The following is a 23,910-nucleotide window of genomic DNA, read 5'->3' on the forward strand; positions in this document are numbered from 1 at the left end:
AGCATCAGACTAGCCCCCAACAATATGCCTCTGTCTCAGAAAAAAAAATTAAAGTATAAAGCCATTGAAGATACTTTCAGAATCTGGGCCAGCAGGTGTGACCCCAAAGCCCCAACAACCAGGTCTGGTTACTCACTGAGGTGATTTGATTATCAAAGAAACGAGGGGTTGTGAAGCAAGACAGGGCTCTCTCTACTCAGCTACACTGAATTACACGGAGAGACTGTGTTTAAAAACAAAAACAAATGAATAATGAATAACACAATTACCGAATGAAGTTTTAGTCAGCAGACATGCGCCATCTTGAGGTCAGTTCTCTCAGACCAACAGAATGCTTGTCCACTTCATCACAGAAGATCAGCTACAGCTTATCCATGACAGTCTATGGCTATCCCCCTTACAAACAACTCTCTACATTTAAGGCCTTTCTATCCCTATACAGAACATCCTCTTGGTCTCCAAGGTGAGACAGAAACTTTGCCATTGGCCGAGTTAACTGTTGAAGATTGTTTGAAACACGCACCGGCCAACTGGTGCCATTGGTGACAGGCAGAAGAAATAAAGGGAAAAGGTCACTGGGGGAATCTCCTCAGATTACATGGAGTTTAATAGCTTTTGTTTTTGTTGTTGTTTTTCTGTCTCTTGGACCTCCTCCTTCCTCTTGTAGTCATTGGTCAGAAGGTCAATATTGCTGCCAGGATGATGATGTATTACCCGGGCATCGTGACCTGCGACTCTGTCACCTATGATGGCAGCAACCTACCAGCCTACTTCTTTAAAGAGCTCCCAAAGAAAGTTATGAAAGGAGTTGCAGATTCCGGACCAGTGTATCAGTGTTTGGGCCTCAACGAGAAAGTGTGAGTGTGGGCATTGATTTATTTCTTTCTTTTCTTTCTTTCTTTTTTTTTTTTTTAAATGTTTTTTAGGAAAGGGGAGATTTTGATAGCAAACATTTGGTCCCCTATTTGAGATGCATGAAGCCGAAATCTACACACTCCCAGACCTGGGTTCTCATTTAGACATCCCTCATCTTTCTCCATTCTGCTGCTATTATAGCAAGATGGAAGAACCTGAGGGTAGTTCTTCAGCTTCTGTGCAAACAGAGCAGAGAGTCCCCTGATTTCAGTACACACCACACAGGCCTGGTCACCATTCTGTAGCCACTATTATGTTGACTGTAGGCCCAGCATCACGAGGGTTAAAAGAGAGAAAGATATTGTTCCTAGGTTAGATAACTCATTGGGCAAAGTAGCAAAACATCTTGCTGACTCTGGATTATTTTTGTCTGAGGTCTATGCATTACTTGTTCACTTCACTTTAAGACAGTCATTGTAGGATAAGTTACATTGAGAGCTGAACCCTACTCCCCCACCTCTGAATCTCAAGCTGAAGTACTGGTTTAACCAAGTGTAATGGAACAAACCTGTAATCTCAGCCTGGTGAGCTGAGGTTAATCCCTGTAGCCCAAGGTTAAAGGAAAATAAATCCATTCATATAAATTGTCCTCTGAACTCCACACTTGAATCATGACACATAGATGCCAACACACATAAGTGTACACTAACATATATTAAAAAAAAAAAGATATCGTTCCTAGGTCTTTGCTAAAGCCCAGCTTAAATGTGTGGAGATCCCTTTGGGCTTAATTTTGTTCAGCACTAGGGAAGCAGAGATAAGCAGATTTCTGAGTTTGAGGCCTGGTCTGGTTTACAGAGTTCCAGGATAGCCAGGAATACACAGAAAAACCCTGTCTCAAAAAATAAAAGTTCAGTAGCTACTAATCATTTTACATTAACATTCAAATCCCTTGCAATAATATACAAGGGAGCTTCTTCAACTTCATCCCTTCATGCACATCCCCCCTTGGGAGTGTCTACTGGCTTATCATCATACTCTGCCCTATCCATCTTCAAAATACAGCTCAGGAATTTTCCTCTCCATGAGGGTGGCTCTGGGCTTCCCCAGCCCCTACTAGACATGGGAGCCCTTTCCACCCTGGTGTAACTCTACAGCATGTGAGACTGTAGTGTCTCAGTCCAGTAGACTGTCTTCCTACAGACTATTCATTGGTTCTATTCATTGGATCCCACAGCCTCATTCATGCTAAGCATATGCTCCACCCCCAAATTATATCCCCGGTTCTTACATCACAATCAATGACCTGCTGTGCTTGTCACTCCCTCCACTGTGAGCACAGTGAGGCTACATAATGATTACCTTTTACTCACTCTTATATCCCCAGTGTTTGACACATAGTGGGCCTCCAGCAGTGGTGACTAAGTGAACGGTGCATGAATGAACAACATGGAAAACAGAAAACTGTTATTCCAGGCACAAGCTGGACCTTAGGTCTTAAAGAACCAGTCAATGAAGGCTGCAGTTCACTCAGAAATTTTTTTCTGTTCACGTTGTGTTCTTGGGGCTCAGCACACACAGGCCATCATTAAACAGGGATTTACTAAGTGATACTTCGTAGTGAACACTAATTAAATATTCATTCTATCTCAAAATATACTACCCATTCTTATGATAGACTGTATGAGGTGGAGACATTTATTATCTCCATTTTATAAATTTTAAATGCTTTCAAATGACTCACCAAGGGTCATCTCTCTCTCTAGTAAAGCCAGGGAGCCAAGATTCAAACTGCCGCAGTAACACAGCCTCACAGGTAACCTCAAACCTCAGTGGTACAAAACAGAAAACTTTTTTTTTGTAGTATTGGGACTCAAATCACAGGCCTTGTTCATGCTAGCCCTGAGCTACATTCCCAACACAATTAATGGGACACTATTGCTACTGGCTCAGTTGAGCTGATCTTACACACTGCTTCCTCACATGCCTGGGGTTCAGCAAGCTATTGGCCGATCCAAGATGGCATCAGTTGAGACAGCCAGGGCAGATGGGCTTACAAAACTACATCAATTTGTTCCATGTACCTTGTCCTCTACCATGCACGTTGTTACAGTAATATGTGAAGAACAAGAGATAGATGGCTCACATGCAAGCATTTCTTAAGCCCCTTTCTCGCTCTGGTTTTCTAACATCTGATTGGCCAGAGCATTCACAATGTTCATGCCAGAGCCAGAAAACATGCCCAGACAGACAACAAAGGGTACAGGGACAGGTAGGGGTAATGGTGTGGGCTACTACATACTACTGACTACCACAGAGGCCCCAAAAGCTGGAAGTCTTCATGATTTTTCTGTGCCATCTCTCCGGGAAAAGAGAGAGGGAGAGAGACAGAGACAGGTGCAGCTATGAATAGAGCTTGGTGTCTGCCCTGCAATTTTGACAGTTTGATAGGTACCAAAGAAGAATATGACAAAGTAGCATGGCAGAACAGAGAAGGCAATGATCCAACATGAAATTCACAGTGAAAGGCATATTCACTGGCCTGTATTAGACACTGTCACCACTAGCTATGGGAGGCTGGTCAGGTTTCTACATTTCAGCTTACTCACTTGTAAAATGGTCATTAGAGTAACACTTTCCTTCCTGGTGTTTGTTGGCTGGTTGGTTGGTTGAGTTTTGTGGGTTAATTTTGATAGACCTGGGATTGAACTGGAGGCATCACAGGTGCCTGGCAAATGTTTTCCCACTGGGCTACAGCCCCAATACAGGAGTCATACTTGTTAATATTTTTTGGTAGAATTAAAGATGCTGATTAAAAAAAAAGACAATTAGTAAGAACTTGGAACTAGTGCTAGACATGCAGCAAGTGTTCAGCAAAATCAAGCTATCATCGAGCAGCTCATAGACTCTCTCCAGGATGGGAGCCGCTGAAGCACATCTTGACTGCCAGTGCAGGGCCAAGAGTCATCTGCTGAACAGGCGGGTACAGAAGTTGTTTGGACTCTGTTACAAGTAGCCCTTCTCTTCTCCCCTCCTGGTATTTACAAACAGGGCATAGAGACTTGATTGGACTCTTAAAAAAAAGAAGAAGAAAGAAAGAAAAGACTTAAGAACTAGTCACTTGCTAGGCCCAGTGGTGGCACATGCCTGTGATCCCAGCATTCATGGAGGCAGAGGCAGGCAGATCTGTGTGAATTCAAGGCCAGCCTGGTCTACAAAGTGAGTCTAGGACAGCTAAGGCTACACAGAGAAACCCTGTCTCAAAAAACCAAAACCAAAGCCAAAACTTGTCACTTTTTTTTAATGTATTTATTTTATGCATTTGGTGTTTTGCCTGCATGTATGTCTGTGTGAGGCTGTCAGATCTTGGAGTTACAGACAGTTGTGAGTAGCCATGTGGGTGCTGGGAAATGAACCCAGGTCCTCTGGAAGAGCAGTCAAAACTAGTCACTTTTGCTCTCAATGTTTCTGTTTTGAACCTAACATCTTTTCTCTCTTTCTCTCTTTAGCATGTTTGGTATGGCATATCTCATCTGCAACAGATATGAGGGTTACCCTTTGCTGGGTAGGTAGTGAGCCTTGATTTGAAACATTCTCTGTTTTGGGGGGGTTGTTTTTTTTTTCTTTGAGGGGGGCAGCTAGAGACTAATTCAGGGCCTCATGCATGTTGCAGAAGTTCTTGATTCTTAGAACCTCTTTACTGAACTCTAATAAGACATACAGAAAAAGGCACGAACGAGAAGCCCATGTCCTGATGAGTTTTGATAAAATGAAAATAGGCACTTATCATCCAGCTCAAGAAATAGAAAAAGTAAGGTCAGAGAAATGGCACGGTGGTTAAAATGTCTGAGAAACCTGAGTTCAAATCCCCAGAAACCACATAAAAAGCTGGGCATGGCTTCAGGCTTCTGTAACCCAAGTGCTTGGTGGAGTGGAGACGAGGGATTCCTGCCCTCAGCGGCTGGGGAGTCCAGCCAGGGGCTGAGCCTGTGTTCGGTAAGAGATCCTGCCTTGGAGATAAGGTGGGGAGTTATAACAAAAGACACCTGTTGTCAGCCTCTGGCCTCCCTGCCTCTGAGCACACGAGCACCAACATCTGTACGTCTGTGTGCCACACATGCTCACATATTTACTCACACAAAAGAAAATAACTCACACAAAGGAAAACAACAATGTGTTAGGAATTCTCACGTGTGCCTTCCTGCCTCGTCCCTCCTTACCTCCCCCACCCCGGGGCTTCTAACATTCTGGATTATTTATGTTTATTTTAAAACGAACACAAAGCACGGTGGCATTCGGATTTAATTCCAGCAGTCGAGGTGGAAGAGATGAGTTGGTCCCTGTGAGTTTGCGTCAGCCTGGTCTACATAAGAATTCCAGAGGCTACACAGTGAGACTCTGTCTCAAACAAACAAACAAATAAACAAATAACTTAAATCCAACATGATGATTTTCTAGCTATTTAGGAGGCAGAGGTAGGAGGATCTTTCAAGCCCAGGAGTTCAGGGCCACCCTGGGTAACATACAAATACCTCATCTCTTACCCATACATAGAAAAGTATAATTTATACTCATGGAACCATACTTTAAAAAAATTATAAGCTCGCCTATAATCCCAGCACCTGGGAGGCAGAGGCAGGTGGATCACTGTGAGTTTGAGGCCAGCCTGGTCTACAAAGTGAGTCCAGCCTACACAGAGAAACCCTGTCTTGAAAAACCAAACAAAGAAAAGAAATATTGTAAGAATGTTTGTTCAAAAGGAGGGAGAAGATGGTTGGAATGTTCAAGAGATGCAGAGACTCCATGACATGGCCAGGACCACAGCTTCTGTTATGGGAAAAAGGAAGGAGAAAAGACCAGAGCTAGAGCAAGGCTAGACGCTGGAAGGGGGAGGCACTGTATCTGCCCCTCCAATAGAAACCCCTCTATTGCCTACTTCCCCTCCTTTACCTTGGCCACCTAAGATCCTATATTCTGACTCTGGCCCTCTGCCTCCTTTTTTGCTCACCTTGGCTTGCCACCTGGCAGGTACTGAATTTTATACCTGTATACCTAGTTCTTGTCTGGCAAGTGTGGGCACAGAAGCACAAAAGTGAACACACGTGAAAAAAACCTATGTAAACTTCCTTTTGTTTAGTAGTGTGTTATGACATGTGCCCCTATTAATGACTGTTTCTATAAGTCGCTCTTGGTTATTACTACATTGGGTGCCATTTTATAAATGCACCATTCTTTTTTTTCTGGTATATAAGATGTGAGTTATTTCCAGGTTCTTACAGAAAATTCTCACACAAGTCTTTTTTATATAACTGTTTTATAATAGAAGATGAATAGCTTGGAGCAATTCTTGTAATCCCAGCTCTCAGGAGGGGAGGCTCAGGCAAGAAGATTGCCGTAATGTAAGACACCATCTCAAATCACCACCACCACAAACAAGCAAGCAAACAAACAAGAAGAAGATAAATAAGCATGCATATGCACTGTAAATGTAGACATATGTGTGCATATATGTATACATGAGTGATATTGTCAGAACGAAGTATAATTTTGGTAGATGATGCCATTGTCCTTTATCTTTGCCAACAGCCCCTTTTATCAGTCTTTATGACTTAAAAAATCTAGCTCTAATATGGCTGAGTTCTTTTTCGCCCATGTATCCATCTTTTTAATAAAATGATTATACAAATCTCTCTTCATTTGGGCTAGGTTTGTTTGGTTTTTGGTTTTTTTTTTTTTGGTTTTTTTTTTTTTTGAGACAGGGTCTGGCTTGTATTTTTGTTGTGCTGATGACTGTTGTTGAGACAAAGTCCATACAATCCAAGATGGCTTTAAATTAGCCATCTGCCTGAGGACACCCTTGAAGTCATGACCCTGTTTTCTCTACTTCTGGAGTAATGGTATTCCAAGCCTGGGCCACTGTACTAGGTTTCTCTTTCTCTTCAAATATGGAACCCTTCACAGATTTGTGTATCATCTGTGCACAGGGGCCTTGCTAATTACCTTTGTGCCATTCCAGTTTCGACTGCTTGCTTTGCCCAAAGCACTTTCTTGATATTTAATGAACAGAATTCTTAACTGCAATGTAATTCAGTTTACCCAACTTTCGTTTTTACACCTGGGTTTCTCTGTGTGCTAATTAAGAGATCTTTTCTCATCCCTATGTTTTGAGCTAGCTTTTCTTCCAGAAATTCTGTTTTACCTTTTATATTTAAGTGTGAAAGGGCTTAGCGGTGTAGTTCAGTGGGATAGCGTGTCTTAATGTGCACAACACTTAGCACGCACAGGATTCAGTCCTCTGTCGCCCACAAACATACTTTCATCTGCACTTTACTTAGAAGTAATGCAGTTGGGATTCTTGGTGGCAGAATTCAAGTTGGACAGGGAAGGAGATGCAAATGAGGCAGCCATGTTCTCGAGAAAGAAGAGACCAGATGCAGCCTGGCTATAAATTCCAAAGACAGTCATTGGAGTAGCCCTTGCTGTTCCCTTCTGAACATCCCTGAAAGACTCATCCTAGTGACAACTGTGTCGCGGCCATCAAGAGAAGACTCTGGCCTGTCTTTGGAGCAGTGGTTCTCAACCTGTGGGTCTCAACCCACTTGACAAACCTCTGTCTTCAAAAATATTTGTATTATGATTCATAGCAGTGGCAAAAACACAGTTACAAGGTAGCAATGAAAATCATTTTTGTGGTTAGGCGTCACCACAGCATGAGGAACTATACTAAAGGGCCACGGCGTTCGGAAGATGGAGAAGCACTGCTTTGGAGGAATGTTAGGCCTGAGTCTTAGTGTCTGCTATGCCTGAGGGATGCCAGTCATCCCCAAGCTGCACCCAGCGCTCAGGCCTGCAGCAATTACACCCAGTAAGCCAAGGCTCCCTCGCTCATGAAGCTAGAGAAGAGGGAAAGTCTGCCTCCTCACCCTCCCCCGAAGCCTTGTTTTCCATCTCAAGAAGTGCTTGTAGTGAGGACTGAAAGTAGATGGAGTCCTGACACCTTCTGCCTAGACTGACAGCCATCTTGGAACACACGGGATGATCAGCGGACATTCCTCAGTTTGATCCAGTGGGCGATCCAATCTCTTTAGACCGTATTCCACACACAGTATCAGGTAAAAATCAGGTTCACACGCTTTCCCTCAAAGCTGTATCCGAAGATAAACTGCAGGAAATCAGCAATGTAGGAAATGCTCTTCTCTGACAAGAGTTCCTGCTTCCAAAAATTATGATGGAGGACAACAAAATTACCAGGGGAATAATATTAGCATAAAAAATGCATACACCAGTCATTTCAGTAGGATTTTGTTCATCACTTGCTATTGTTTTGTTTTTGTTTTTGAAGCTGGTGTGTCATGTTGCTCAGACTGGCCTTGAACTTGCTATATGCTTGAGCTCCCAATAATCCTCCTCCCTCTCCCAAGTGCTGGAATTATAAGCATGCACAAACATGTCTAGCTAGACTTTACTTGGATAGAAACATGATGCATATATTTAAAGAACAGGTGAACAAAACCTCATTTTAGAATCCAATGAAAGACAGCCTGTGTTCCATGTGAGCATGAGAGAAAAGCTAGAGGGTTTCACCACATGGCCCTTTGACTCGCCTCTTCTAAGAGAACCTCAAATTCTTAGAAGACAGCTCATAACACTGAAGTTGAGATGCATTTTCACAAAGGGCATGTGACTGCATGGACTTCCGTTAAACCATAGGTAGAACCTTACACTGCCAGGCAAAATAAACACCTCTCTTTCTAGAACACTTCTGTGTTCGTGATCCTCTTTCAGCAAAGACATTAGATAGCACCTAAACATGTGGGCGCTCTACCCGCCGATGACAAAAGGGGAGAGGGGCTCTGTAATCAGCTGTCCCGCAAAGAAACTAGAGATGACCCAAATGAGCCTACAGTTCTTTTCGAGGAAGTTGCTCGTTGCTATGAAAACTTTCTTTCCTCTCCTTGGTGTTCACCCAAGTGTCAGGTCTCAGCCTGGGCCTCCTGCTTTGTACCCTTTAAGGCAGCCAAACAGAAAAAACGTGATAGGACGTCATCCAGGACAGTTTTTATATTGTTCTCTTTCCTCCCACATTTTCCATATTTTCTACAGTGAGCATGTCTTAGTTGCATAATCAGGTTGTTAAAAAAAATAAGATCTATTTTAAGGTTAGAGAGCCTACTTGTATAATCTGTGTAAATCTTGATTTCGTGCAGTATGATTAAATGGAGTTGTAATGAGCTCACAGATAGTTTTCCTTGAGAAGAGAGGTATATTTCAGTGGTAAAGCATTTGGCTGGCATTCCAGAGGTCCTGGGTTCCATCCCTGGCCTGGTGGAGACGGTGTGAGGGCAACAATAAAAGAACTTTTCTTCACTGCTTTTAAAAATATATTTCTAAACTATTTTCTGTTGGTGGGTTTGCTTCTTTGAAAAAAAAACAAACAACAGGACGCGTTAAAGAGATCGACTATTTCATGTCTACTATGAAGGACTTTCTGGTGACTAACTGCAGCCGAGTTCTAATGTATGAAGGATTGTCAGGATATGGAAAAAGCCAAGTGCTTATGGAAATTGAGTACCTGGCCTCCCAGCACAAGAACCACAGGTAAGGGTCTTAAAACTGTGTTCCTTGTGACCTTGGAAAATACTGACACCCTTAAAAGAATTTTACTTTTCTTTGTATAACTTGCCTCATGTGAACTATAGCTAGCTATAGTGTTGGGAAATCAGGACCCCAGTACAGGACCCCTGTAGCTGACTAGGTAATTTAATCATAAACATTTCAAACTAAGAGAAGGAGAAATGGTGCTGATTTCTGGAAATGCCAGTTTAATGTTGGGGCAGGCTTGGAGACTTTAAAACTTCCTGCTTAACCCCAGAGAAGAGGTAGGTTGGAACATCTAGCAGAGTCTGAGGACCAAACACTCATGTTTCTTTGGCTACCTGATTGGTAGGCTGCTGCTTTAAGGCTAGTTTTGAGAGTGGGGCTCAGGACTGCTGGGCAGTTAGATTTTCAGTCTAGAGGGCAGAGCTAGTGTGCTTAACCTCATACTATTTATCTGTAACCTTATACTATTTATCCTCACACAAGACATGCCATAAGGACTCTCTTCGGGAGGAGCTGCCTGGCATTCTGAGGGCCTTGATTGTACAGTAATGATGACCAAGATCAAGTCAATAGTGTCTCTTATCTTTCCCAGCTAGCCTAAAGGGTATATATGATAAAAATGCTTGCTCTCTTATTTTTATCCAACTCCTATCACTTCTTAATATCAAGCCTTAAAAAAAAAAAGCCAGTTTCAAAATGTCCTTAACCCTGCTAAGGGGAAAATTACCACAGGAAACATTGGGTCATGCCATTACTTATTAAATTCTTACTATGTTCCAAGAACTGCTAAATGTTGTATTATTTACCAGGCTACTGTCACAAAGTACCACAAACTGGGTGAGTTAATCAACAGAAAGGCTAAGAGTCTGATCTCAGGTGTTAGCAGGGTTGGTACCCTTACAGGACTAAGAAAATGCTATTCTTTTCTTCTCTCCTAGCTTCTGGTGCCAATGTTTAGTGCTCCTTGCCTTATAAACACATCACCTAAATCTATGTACACCTGCACACCAGAAGAGGACACCAGATCTCATTATAGATGGTCATGAGCCACCATGTGGTTGCTGGGAATTGAACTCAGGACCTTTGGAAAACAGCCAGTGCTCTTAACCTCTGAGCCATCTCTCCAGCCCCTGTGCGTGTTTTTATGTGCATATATATTTGTATTTCTTTCCTTATTGGCCGGAGTTGGTATAGCCCAGGCTAGCCTTGAACTCTAGATCCTCTTACTTCCACCTCCCAAATGCTGAGATTCCAGGCACCACCACACCTGGCTACAATGACAGTTTCATCTTATTCGATTTCACTTTGATTCTCTGCGACTATACTATTCCCAAACAGGGTTGCATTCTGTGGTAGTTGGAACTAACGCATGGATTTTGGAGAATGCAAGTCAATCCTGACCAAGTATCAATGCCCCGAGTATGAGTGCTGTATGATCCCTACTTTCAAGGAGCTTAGAAGAGGAGAAGGACATGACCAGGAAAAGAGAATGTGGTGGGGGCAGTGATAGAGATGAGCAAAAGAATAGCAGAAATGCAAAGACAGGGCATGTAAGCCTAACCTCAGGGCATCAGGAAAGTCTTCCAAGAGAACAACGCCAAGATTTGGCTTGTAAAAGTAATTTTTATTCTCCTGATGCAGTTGTTGTCTCTGAGGCTTACAGCTTCCATCTGCTAGTCCTAGGAGCTTCTGGTCTTTGTACAGTCTAGGCCTAGAATGTTTTCAGCCTCTGAGACTTACTGCTGAATAAGCTTGCCCTTTCTAGCTCTTCTGGACTCTGACTGACTGGTTCAACCCAGTTGTTCTGGCTCAAACTCCTCTCCAGGCTTACTGGTTCAATCTGGCTTCTCACAGCTTCTGATTTTTTTGCTCTGCTTGGCTGGCCTCAAACTAACTCTAGCAATCTGTTCTAATCTTCTGGTTCCTTCTCATTCCCTGGCTCATCTGCCTTTAGCTGTGTCTAGCTTGTTCTCTCTTCAACCTGTCTCTTAAAACTTTTGGTAAAACTGCCTTCTCTCTCTCTCTCTTCTCTCTCTCCCTCCCCTCCCTTCCCCCTTCACTCCTTCTCTCATTTCCTCCCACTGCCCCTCCCACACCTACTGCTCCTCTCTGTTCTCCTGAGAGTTGGGCATATCCTGTTGTGTCAAATCTTTCTCTCATTCATCACTTTGTCTGTCTCTAAATTAGAATGACTTCCAAACCTGGGTGCTCCCTTCTACAAAGTAACTTTACCTTCATTAGTTGGGAATAAAGGTGTGTGCTAGGGGTGTGTCCATATTCCAGCCAGAGCAGGCAAGTTGCTGGCTTAAAATCCCTCTAAACTGACTTACAGAAAAGGGACTGAGACCAGTGATACCAATCCCTGGATGAGCAAAAAGCAAAATCCCGGAAAGGAGACAGCCCTGGCTGCATAGAGAACTCTCATCCCCTTGGTGGTGGTAGAGGCTAGATGGCTAGGCAGAGAAGGGTAAGCTACAGCACCTTTCAGTGAATCTGTATGTCACACAAAATAGGAGGTGGGACCCCTAAAAAGCATTAATAAAAAAAAAAATGCTGCAAGAATTGCTTTGGGGTTTTTTGTTTTGTTTTGTTTTTTGTTATTGTTTGCTTGTTTGTTTGTTGTTCAGGCTTTGATTTGCTTTGAGTAGCACTAGGGGGCGAACACCAGGCTTCACAATGCCAGGCAAATGTTCTACCGCAGATCCATGCCTCACGGCATCACTGAGATTTCTTGAAGGGGTTGGCTACAGAGGGTCACTGACATGAGGCACGGGAAGTGGTGTGCTGCTGTGTCTGCTGTGGCTGGATAGTATGAGGCTAAGGGCCCTGGCCTGGAAGCAGGGCAGCGATGGCAGCACTGGGAAGAAGATAGCAAGGTTAACATAGTGGAATGATGGAGGGACTGGGATAACAGAAGAGGGAACAAAGAACAGCTTCCGGATAGCTTGAAAAATCTCTGTCCTTGCAGCTGGGCGTGAGAAATCGGAACTTCCCTCCAGAGTAGTTCCGAGTTCCTCTCCATCCCTCTGGCAGGCTCCGCAGTGCTCCACAGTTTACAAGCCAAGGAGAATGAAGCAGAGTCAGGAACGGATGGGGGTCTGCAGGCTGTTGGTCCAGCTGGGAGTGCGGGGGGTGGGGGAGGACGGGTAGAGGAGGGATAAAACAAAAGACTTTAATGAAACAGCGACTCTCAGATGATATTTAGCAAAACAGCTTATACGTGTCTTTATTCCAGGATGAACAAATGCTATATGAACCTCGGGATGGGGGTCAGGAGAGATTTTCGGGATGGAATGCTTTCATTTGGCTGAGGCTACCGTGACTACCTGGAGAATTGCAAAGTTGGGGGTCTCCACTCTGTGGGCCAGGGCATGAGGCTAAGAACAGGAAGGGAGCAGTTCTTATTCCTGCGGACCTCAAGTGTGAGATTTCGGGGGTCTGAACACGCTCCACCTTCCTAGTTCCTTGCCAGTTCCCCTGGTGGCACAGTCCCTGCACTCCAGCCTTTGTCATCTCCAGGAACTTAAAACGTTCTCCTGCTTCTTCGCTGTCTTATGAACAGGGCTGTTGCTATTGCACTGACTAAGATCAGCTTCCATCAAAACTTTTATACTATCCAGATACTCATGGCTAATGTACTAGGTCTGGATACTTGTAAACATTACAAAGAACGACAGACCAGTCTTCAAAATAGAGTCAAGACACTGTTGGATGATAAGTTCCACTGTCTTCTTAATGACATCTTCCATGTTCAGGTAACTAGCTTGTATTAGATGCCTGTGGGGGTGGGGGAAAGCTGCAAGCCAAGCACAGCAACTCCTGCCTGAAGCTCTGTGACTTGATAGGTCTTTTGTGACTTCAGACTTTTTGTCTTAGTCAGGGTTACTACTGGTGTAATGAAACACCATGACCAAAAGCAAGGTGGGAAGGAAACAATTTATTTAGCTTACACTTCCACATCATAGTTCATTATTAAAGGCAGTCAGGACAGGAACACAAACAAAGCAGGAACCTCGAGGTTCCTGATGCAGGGGCCACGGAGAATCAAGCGCTGCTTTCCTGGCTTGACCTTTCATAGCTTGCTCAGCTGGGTTTCCTATAGAGCCCAGGACCACTGGCCCATCAATCACTAATTAAGAAAATGCCTTACAGGCTTGCCTGTACCCTGATCTTACAGAGGCATTTCTCAGTTGAGGTTCCCTCCTCTCAGATGACTCTAGCTTATATTGTGTCAAGAAGACACAAAAGCTACCCAGTGTGCCTTTACTATCCTTTTCTAGTGTCATCTGCAGTATCCAAGTGATAAGAAAATGACTCTCCATCCTCCTTGGAAGTGCATTTATAGTCATCTTTTAAAAATAACTTAGTTATCTGGGGCTAGAGAGCTCATCTGTTAAAAGCATGCACTGATGATGCAGAGGACCTGAATTTGGTTCCCATAATCCACACTGGGCAGGTGACAACCAAGTCTGTAACTCCAGCTCCAAGAGAATCCAATGCCCCCTTCTGGCTTCTGTGGGTACCTGCATCTATGCACAGGCCCACACACAGATACATACAAATATAGTTAAAATAAATAGTTAAATCTTTAAACCCTAAGTCAAGGGGCTAGAGAAATGACTTCATTGTTAAGAGCACTTGCTGCTCTTCCAGAAGACCTGGGTTCAGTTCCCCAGCATCCACTTGGTGGCCCATAACCATTTGTAACTCCAGTTCCAGGAGATCGAATACCTTATTCTGATCTCTGTGGGCAGCAGGCATGCACAGGCAAGCAAAACATCTCCACACACACAGAAAAGTAAATTAATTTTAAAAGAAGGTTTTTATTCCCTTAGTCAAGATTCATTTGAAATCCCAAAGACATTCAGGCAAACCAAAATGATAATTCCTTACAGCACATAAATATTTAACGTAAGGTTTTTATTCTAGAGAGTTAACTAACTCAGGACACACTGAACAACACATATTTTTTAAATTTACATTTATTTAGTTAGTGATAGGAGTTAAGGACGGACTTAGGGCCTCACACATGCTAAGCATTTGCTCTCCCCCTTGTACCATGTTATCTAAAAATGTCAGACTCAGGAAAATCCAAATGGCCAGATGTTGACTTGTATGTTTGTTGCCTTTCCGTCACAGCTGTACTGTCCTCTCCTGGTTGATCTAGGACACAAGGTCAGCCTGTTCCCACAAGTGATGGCAAATTTTTAGACAAGAGTGTGTCCTTGTCTTTCCTATTATATTCTGTGGCATAGAGGAGCCAAGCGAGGGCGGGGAAGCGCTGTGGAGGTAACACTTGAGTATTACATCCACACTTCAAAACAGTTGAAGTGATTTGCTCTTAGTCATGTGGTTAGGCACTCCCGTTGCTGTTTCCCTCTGCTCAACACTCTCACTCTCTGTACAGTTCCCTGTTTCCCGGGAGATGTCCAGGATGAGTGCATCACGAAAGCAACAGCAACTAGAAGCACTGTTTATGAAGATCTTGGAGCAAGTAAGAGCATCTGTGGCTCGAGCCACTGGGGGAGGAAACTAGGCAAATGGCCACAAAGCCAGCTGCCCGAAGGGCTCGGACTTTACTGGCAAAATTCTCTGCAAGCATGTGAAAGCCATACCCTTAAAGTGCTTCCTCCTCCCCGTCCTTCCAAACCTGAGCTGAGTCTGTTCAGAATTCAGACACAGAGGAACTGGAGAGATGACTCAGTCCTTAAACGTTATCTTCCTGCTCTTGCAGAGGACCTGAGTTCAGTTCCCAGCACTCTAGCTCCACAAGATCTGCCACTGTCTCTGGCCTCTGTGGACAGCTGCACTCATGTACATGTACACACACACACACACACACACACACACACACACACCTTAAAAATAAAATCTTAATAAGATAAATTATGTATACATATACACACATACATATACATAACACAAAACTTAAAATTGTAAGAAAAATAAATAACAAATACTTTCACACATACACACACATCTAGCACAGTAGTACACGCGTAGTCCTAGGACTGAGAGACTAAGGCAGGAAGAATGTCCATTCACAATCTATTGCATGTCTCCAACAGCTGGAGCTGTGCATGACCGAAATAGATACAAACTAAATGTTTAATGAGTGGGTGAATAATTCAGACTAGCTGTAGCCTACACAAGAAAAAGGATACACAGTCTATTGAAAGTGTAACCTATACCAGAGTTTAAACCAAAATAGCATAAGTCAACAGCAGGGTCAGGCTCAGATCTGTCTCTGTCAGCACTGTGTTCACACTACCTAGCCCAGGGTGCTTGGTAACTATATGTTACAGAATAATAATCGTATCCCCAGGATCATTTATCATTTCTCAGATTAAAATGACTTTTAGCTGACATGTCCGTTATTTTTATATAATGGGTATAGAGGATTCTATATAATTCTGTAATTCAGAACATGGTTGCTCTGGCAACAGATCACATCCAAAGACCTTCTAGATCCATGTGATCCAGCTGGAATACAAACACATCTTTAATAGAGGAGACAGAGGCAAGAAGATATAAGTTCAAAGCCAGCCTGGTATAAAGTTTCAGGTAAAGAAAAGTTTAGGTCCAGGTGTGGTGGTACACACCTTTAATCCCAATTGATGAAAGTAAAGATAGTTTGTAGAAGGAAGCACCCACGTTTGAAAGTGATATTTAATTGAGTGGCAGAAAAACTGATGAATCGCAGAAAGATTAGACAGAATAGGATATGCCCAACTCTAAGGAGAAGAGAGGGGAAAGGGGAAATACTTAAGGGGCAATGAGAGGAGGCAGTTTTACAGGACAGTAATAGAGTACCAGGCTGCAGAGAAAGAACACAGGAGAAGATGAAACAAGCTAGAGAATGAGAAGGATCCAGAAGATTAAAAAAGATTCCTGAAGTTAGTTTGAGGCCAAGCAGAGCAACTCAGAGGCTGAGAGAAAAAAGCAAATTGAATAAGTCAGCTGGGAGAGGAGTTTGAGCCAGAAGAGCCGAGTTGAACCGGCCAGGCCAGAGCTCAGACAGAACATGGAAAGGGTGAGCTTATTCAGCTTATTCAGTCTCAGAGGCTGAAAACATTCCAGGCCTATGTTAAGATTGTATAGAGGCTGTTCCAGGACGAGGCCTAGGTTAGCAGAAGGAGGCAGTAAGCCTCCAAGATAACAAGATAACAACTGAAGCAGGAGAATAAAAGTTTTCTTTCTTTTTTTTTTTTTTTTTTTTACAAATGAGCATTGTTTGCTTGCTTGCTTGTTTTACTTTTTCTTTGAGTTTATAGATACCCCACAACCCTATTTATCTTACGAGTTTAGAGTATCGTTTTCTTTTTTAAGCTAAGAATCCAATGCAGGGCTTTACACATACTAAAAATGAACTTTACCACTGAAGTATACTCTAGGGTTTTGTTTGTTTTGAAAAAGAATCTCTTGTAGCTCAGGCTGACCCTGAGGGCCAGATATAGTCAAGGGTAGGCAGCCCTGAACTGAACCTCCTGCCTCCACCTCCCAAGCACTGGGATCACAGGTGTGTGCCACCACATCTGACTTCAGTGTCCTTCCTTCCTTCCTTCCTTCTTTCCTTCCTTCCTTCTTTCCTTCCTTCCTTCTTTCCTTCCTCCTTTCCTTCCTTCCTTCCTTCCTTCCTTCCTTCCTTCCTTCCTTCTTTTTAAAGTCACCATTAGCTGGTCATGGTGGCACACATTTTTAATCCTAGCACTCCAGAGACACGGGCAGGTATATCTCTGGGTTGGAGGCCAGCCTGGTCTATATATTGCAACCATAAAAATCAGTAAATACATGTCCCCCACACAAGTCACAATACCTTCTCGCACGTTTCCATTTCTCTCCCTTTTCCAGACAGTGAGAGAAGAAAGGATTATTTTCATCATCGATGAGGCCCAGTTTGTGGATGGAGCCTCCTGGGCCTTCATAGAAAAGCTCATCCACTCCATGCCCATCTTCATCGTCATGTCCCTGTCTCCCTTCACTGACCCCCCCTGTGCAGCTGCCAGTGCCATACTGAAGAACCGAAATACCACCTACATCACACTCGGTGCCATGCAGCCTCAGGAAATCCGTGACAAGGTCTGTGTTGACCTTAGTGTAAGCAGCATTCCCAGAGAGCTTGACTCGTAAGTAACCTCCTCCTATCCTAAGGCCTTAACACCAGCCTGTACCCCTCAGGTCTTAACTTTCTCAGAAGTGTGTGTGTGTGTGTGTGTGTGTGTGGTGTGTGTATTGTATAAATGTCTTCATGTGGACACATGTGGAGGTCAGAGGTTAATGTTAGGTATCGTCCTCAATTGTTTTTCCACCTGACTTTTGAGCCAGGCTCTCTTGCAGTTAGCTTGTCCAGTGAGCTCTAGGAATCCCCATTTCTGCCTCTCCAGAACTGGAATTACAGGTGCAGAACACCACACCCTTCTTTCCTGTGGGTGCTGGGCATCTGAACTCAGGTCCTCCGACGTATGTGGCATGCGCTTTACCAGCTGAGCCATCTCCCCAGCCCCTGGACTGGGCTGCACCTTGAAATGCTGACTTCAGTGCTTGTGCTGTGCCACCCTTTAAAAGGACCATTCCCTCCTTTTCCTCCTTGGCGTGGCTCCCTGTCACATTTCCTCAAGCTCCGTTAATCTGCTTCTCTTTCATTGTGCTGGGTATGGGCCTGCTGTTGTGGTAAATAAAAGGTATTGGGCTAACATTTGTTTATTATTAGCCCTTTAATTATTACAGCAGTATTATCTAACCCGCTGTATCAATAAGACACAGACACCTGTTACCTGGGCTGGGCAGATAATTCACCTACGTTGTCTCAATAACCTTACCATTCACCTTCCGGCCCCCATCCAATGCCATCTGCCTTCTTCCTATCTGGCCCATCTCCCATCCATAATTCCATACATACTTGCTTATCTTTCATCTGGATTGCTCCTTTCTACACCACAGAGTCCTTCTTCCTGGCCTGTGTTTCCTTTTCCATGCTAACCCATCGTGGCGTCATCCTCCTCCTCCTCCTCCTCCTCCTCCTCCTCCTCCTCCTCCTCCTCCTCTCTTCCCTTCTTCCTATCTTCTTCCGGTGATTCTCCTGTCCCCCACCAACCTCCTTCCGCCCTGCCCAGGTGTAGGCCTTTTAATCAACCAATCAGGGATATCTGGGGAACACTCCTTCTCATCACCTGGTTACTGGAGATTGTTCAACATTGTAACAATGGTTACAGTCAGTAGAATGAATCCGTCCAATAGACTATGGTAATGATAACAAAAGGGAATAGGAAAGATCCACAGACATGGAGGGTTGGTTAGGACCCACTGTGGACTGGAAACAAGTGAGGAATAACCTAGCATACGAAACTCATCGTTTTACGTGTATGGGCTTTTTAATGTATGTCTGTGCACCACAAGTATGCCTGGTGCTCTCAGAGGCAATTGGATCCCTGGAACTAATAATGTGAGATGATGTAGCTCACCATCAGGGCATTTGCCCAGCATGCACAGTCCTCATCACTGAAAGCAAAAAGAAAGAAAGCCAATCTCCAAACATGAAAACCAGCTGAAGCACATGGAGGGGCGGAGACTGTTTTCAGGAGGCTGAGAAGAGTCTGTTCTTTACAGTTGTTGGTTCCTCGTGTGTGCCCTTACAGGTATCTGGTGGAGGCGAGCTGTGGGATCCCGTTTTACTGCGAAGAACTGCTGAAAAACCTCGACCACCACAGAGTTCTCGTTTTCCAACAAGCAGAGTCTGAGGAAAAGACAAACGTGACCTGGAGTAACCTGTTCAGTAAGTAGCGTGTTCTCATTGCTATCCTGTCACTAAGTCTTTTCGCAGAGAAGGTGGCGAGGGCAGGGCCTAGGCCGCAGGCTGCTTCCTACACAGCCAGAGGGCTTCCAGGGCTGGGCTAACGAATGTACACCTCTGGTAGACAGGGAAGAACATGATGAAATGTAAGGGCCCTGATCAGTCTTTACGAACTTCGCATTTGAATTTTTTCCAACAACATGTTACTCTTCCTGGTGTTTCTTGGATATGTATCCCCACAGTTTTAGGCACCAAGAAGTCTGGAAGCCTGCCTTATTCATGCTGATCACCCTCACAGATTATATTGCATCACAAGCCTTTGTCTTAGGGTTTCTATGGCTGCAATGAAACACCATGACCAAAGAGCAAGCTGGGGAGGGAAAAGGTTTATTCGGCTTACGCTTCCAACATTGCTGTTACTCACTCAATCAGGGCAGGAATCTGGAGGCAGGAGCTGATTCGAGTCCATGGAAGGGTGCTGCTTACTGACTTGCTTCCCACGGCTGGCTCAGACTGCTTTCTTATAGAACCCAAAACCAGCAGCCCAGGGATGGCATCTACCATGGGTTGGGACCTCCCCCACTGGTCACTAATTAAGAAAATACCTTACAGCCAGATCTTATGGAGGCATTTTCTCAGTTGAGGTTTCTTCCTCTCTGATGACTCTAGCTTATGTCAACTTGACATAAAACCAGCTAGTACAGCCTTTAGTAAATATATTAGCCAGGTATGGGGGCACACACCTTTAGTCCCAGCACTTGGGAGGCAGAAGCAAGTGAATCTCTGTGACTTTGAGGCCAACCTGCTCTACGAAGAGAGTTCTAGGATGGCCAGGGCTGTTCCACAGAGAAACCCTGCCTTGAAAAACAAAATTAGCTAATTAATTATAATTATTTATTAATTAGTAATTAATTAATCATTGCATTGGTATGACTATCTAGTACTTTCTATTTGTGCTCCTTGACAAGCTTCTTACTTCCTGGCAGTCTCTGAGTGCATGATTTATCCTTTTAGGAGATGAAGAATTTCTATATTCACCTATATATTTGTACCTCACCTACTAAGTATTATATGAATGACTTGATAAACATTTTGGAGTATGGGTAGATCAACTTACTAGGCATGTTTATTCTCAAACCTCACCATCTTAAATCTCCCTCTTGTTATAGCTATGTCAGAATAAGACCAGTGGAACTATGAATGAGCACATACCTCTCTCTCTATTACTATATGTGATAGGATAGAGTCTAGGCTGACCACGAACCTCATTTTGTAAAATTAAAAGTATTACAGAGATACTAAAAGTACCAATTCATGTTTTGGTGGGTCGGAAAGGAACATAAAATAATTTTGAGTTAGTTTAGATTTTTATGTATTAGCTTTATTTCAAAATAAGATGTTCTAGAACATTTGGTGAACCAACACATCTCTGCTTAGTCTTTCTCACCTGAGTTCTTTCTCAAAGTTTTCAGGGAAATCAGACTTTTTGAAGATAGGATAATGATTCTCAACTTTCCTTCCCTCTTACCTCCACAAAGAGAATTCTGTTAGGCCAACAGAAGACATAGCTCTTTATACGTCCCCACTGGAGGGACGTACAGAAGTCTGTTACCTCGTAAGTGGCGTCAGACTAAAGAATCTGTCACCTCCAGCATCGCTGAAAGGTAAAGAAAACTGGTAGCTTTTACTTTTGCCTCTTCTAGGACGGCTGTCTGAAGAAAGATGAGAACAAAGGTCTCTGAGCACTTGTTCTGCGGTGCCCCGTGCAGTGAGCGGGCTGCCCAGTGGGCTTGCTTCCTTCGGTACATGCTCTGGACTGAACAAGTGTTAATTCAAATGCATAAAGGAATGAAGCGTAAAGAGCAGGGAGGTGGCTCAGTTGGTAAAGTGCTTGTTGTGCAGGCAGGAGGAAAGAGCTGAGTTCAATCTCTAGAATGCACAAAAACAAAAAACAAAAAACAAAAAAAAAAGCCAGGCAAGGTGGCATACGATTTTAGTCGCAGCACTGGGGGGCTAAAGATAGGCTGCCTGAGACTTAGGGTCACCCAGAGTAGCTAAACTGGAGAGTATCAGGCTCTGTGAAACAAAACTGTCTAGGTTATTTTTCTGTTGCCACGATAAACCACCATGGCCAAGGCAATTCATAAAAGAAAGCATTCCATCCTGGACTCACTTTTGTAGAGGGCTAGAGCCCATGACCATCATAGCAGGGAACACGGCAGCAGGCCAGCATGGCATGGCATTAGAGCAATAGCTGAGAGCTTACATCCGTATCTGTTAGTGGGAGACAGGGAGCTAAACTGGAAATGGAGTGGGCTTTTGAAACTTCAAAGCCTGCCCTCAGTGTCACAGCTCCTCCAGCAAGGCTACACCTCCCAACCCTTTCCAAACAGTTCCACCAACTTCAAACTAACATATGAGCCTCAAGGTTGGGGGGGGCATTGTTCTCATTCAAACTACAACAGGCCCTATTTCAAAAAATAAGATGGCTAGGTACGGTGATGTACACATTAATGCCAGCACCCGGGAGACAGAGGCAGGAGGGTCGCTATGAGTTTGAGGCCAAGCTGTAAAGTCAGAACTACATAGAAAGACCCTGTCTGAAAAGAAGGGGGTGGGGGACTAAAGAGATGACTCAGAGATTAAGAGTGATTGCTATACTTCCAGAGGACCCAAGGTCAGTCCCTGGCACCCACACTAGGTGGCTCACAACTGCCTGTAGCTCTAGCTTCAGAGGATTTGACCCTTTTCTGGCTTCCATGGACATCTGTATGCATGAAACATATACACACAAATTTCTTTTTTTTTTAATTTTATTTGTTTAATTTTTAAATAATTTTATACATTCACTTGTATCCCAGCTGTAGTCCATTCCCTCTTTCCCTCCCATTCCTCCCCTCCCCTCCCTCATCTCCTCCCTGCCCCCTTCGGAATCCACTGAGAGGGACTCCTCTCCTTCCGTCTGGCCCTAGCTTATCAGGTATCTTCAGGATGGTAGCAATGTCCTTATCTGTGGCCTAGCAAGGCTGCTCCTCCCTCAGGGGGGAGGGGAAGCTCATGAGTTCATGTCAGAAACAATTTCTGTCCCCCTTACTAGGGAACCCACTTGGATACTACCATGGGCTATGTCTGATCAGGGGTTATAGGTTATATCCATGCATGGTCCTTGGTTGGATAAACAGTCTCATTGAAGACCCCTGTGCTCAGATATATTTGGACCTTGTGGGGCTCCCTGTCCCCTCTAGGATATACTAATTCCTCCTTCCTTCATATGATTCCCTACACTCTGCCGAAGGCTTGGTTATGGGTCTTAGCATCTGCTTTGATACACTGCTAGGTAGATGTCCATGGACATCTGTATATATGGGCAAACATATACAATCAAATTTCAAAAAAAAATATTTAAAAAATAAATAAGGTGAGCCCAGCATTGTGGTGTATGCCTTTAATCCTAGCACTCAGGAGGCAGAGGCAGGTGAGTCTGATTTTTCAGATTTCTTTTAGATTGTCTTGAGAATTTTTTAGATTATCTAAAAATTTTTTAGATTTTTTTTTTTTTTTTTTAGATTATCTAAGAAGGGGCTGGGGATATAGCTCAGTGATAAGGCAAGTTGTCCAGAATGCTTGGGTCCCTGGGTTTAGACCCCAGAACTCACACACACACACAAAAAAAAAAGTTCAAGTACACATGAACTATGAAACTCAAGCTTAGATGAAAAGTTGGGATTGTAGCTCTGGGTTCCCTGGTACTTGCTAATGCAATAGAGACAGCGTATGTTATGATAATAAGCAAAATCTCTTAAACAGAGAGAAAGCCTTATGTCTACTGCTGAGCAGGTCCAGGGAGAAGAGGTGCCAAGGAAGACAGAGGGGCAGCTGGAGAAGTCTTCAAAGCACAGGGATGGGAGACCTGACGACTGTGGCCTCCTGTGACTTCTCCTCACCCATCTTTGTCACCCTTTAACACTAAACCATCATTCCCTAAGATCTGTCTTATTCATGTCATGCATATTTGAGCATAGAAACTGCATCTTGAATATCCCCAGCACAAGGGCCATCTATAAATCGGGCACTAAGCAATTACTTCTTTTGACTTGGCTTAGCTAGGTTTTCACAAATGAGAACTGTAGCTCAGGACAGTTGTCTGTCTCTCGTATGCATCTGACAATGGTAGATAACTAGAGTTCCACTCTCTGGCCTCCTACCTGCAGAAATCTCTCTAGTCCAGCTGGACAGCATGAGCCTTTCCCATCAAATGCTGGTGAGATGCGCAGCCATCATCGGCCTAACCTTCACCCCAGAGCTGTTGTTTGAGATTCTCCCCTGTTGGAACATGAAGACGATGATCAAGGCCCTGGCCTCCCTGGTGGAATCAAATGTTTTTCATTGCTTCCGGAATAGCAAAGATCTTCAAGTCGCCTTAAAACAAAATGTGACCACATTTGAGGTTCATTATCGCTCTTTGTCCCTAAAGCCCATTGAAGGGTTAGGTGAGTAGTACCTGAAAAATAAAATGTCTGGATTTTGCCCTTGGTTAGAGGCATTTCTAGACTGAAGGGCAGAGAGCACTGGAGATATAGTTGAGAGGAGAACACTAGCCTGGCATGCACAATGCCCTGAGTTCAATCCCTAATACCAGAAAAAATGAAAAACAAAACAAAACA

At 43.8% G+C, this 23,910-nt stretch overlaps 1 protein-coding gene and 1 non-coding gene across 2 annotated transcripts in view; one reads left to right on the forward strand and one right to left on the reverse strand.

Moving 5' to 3' along the window:
* Adcy10 (adenylate cyclase 10) overlaps positions 1 to 23,910 on the forward strand; it is a 67,914-nt gene that overhangs the window by 14,779 nt on the left and 29,225 nt on the right. Inside the window, exons 11-19 of the mRNA XM_021658265.2 lie at positions 668 to 857; positions 4,365 to 4,420; positions 9,297 to 9,453; positions 13,019 to 13,211; positions 14,864 to 14,950; positions 17,308 to 17,582; positions 19,092 to 19,228; positions 20,785 to 20,910; positions 23,458 to 23,736. Coding sequence (XP_021513940.2) covers positions 668 to 857; positions 4,365 to 4,420; positions 9,297 to 9,453; positions 13,019 to 13,211; positions 14,864 to 14,950; positions 17,308 to 17,582; positions 19,092 to 19,228; positions 20,785 to 20,910; positions 23,458 to 23,736 — 1,500 coding nt within the window. The remainder of the gene's footprint in view (positions 1 to 667; positions 858 to 4,364; positions 4,421 to 9,296; positions 9,454 to 13,018; positions 13,212 to 14,863; positions 14,951 to 17,307; positions 17,583 to 19,091; positions 19,229 to 20,784; positions 20,911 to 23,457; positions 23,737 to 23,910) is intronic.
* LOC132646557 (U6 spliceosomal RNA) lies at positions 6,795 to 6,898 on the reverse strand. Its single transcript, XR_009584825.1, has one exon. It is a non-coding gene; the product is annotated as a U6 spliceosomal RNA (small nuclear RNA).

The sequence above is a fragment of the Meriones unguiculatus genome, chromosome 11 (assembly GCF_030254825.1).
Source record: "Meriones unguiculatus strain TT.TT164.6M chromosome 11, Bangor_MerUng_6.1, whole genome shotgun sequence".
NCBI classification, from domain to species: Eukaryota; Metazoa; Chordata; class Mammalia; order Rodentia; family Muridae; genus Meriones; species Meriones unguiculatus.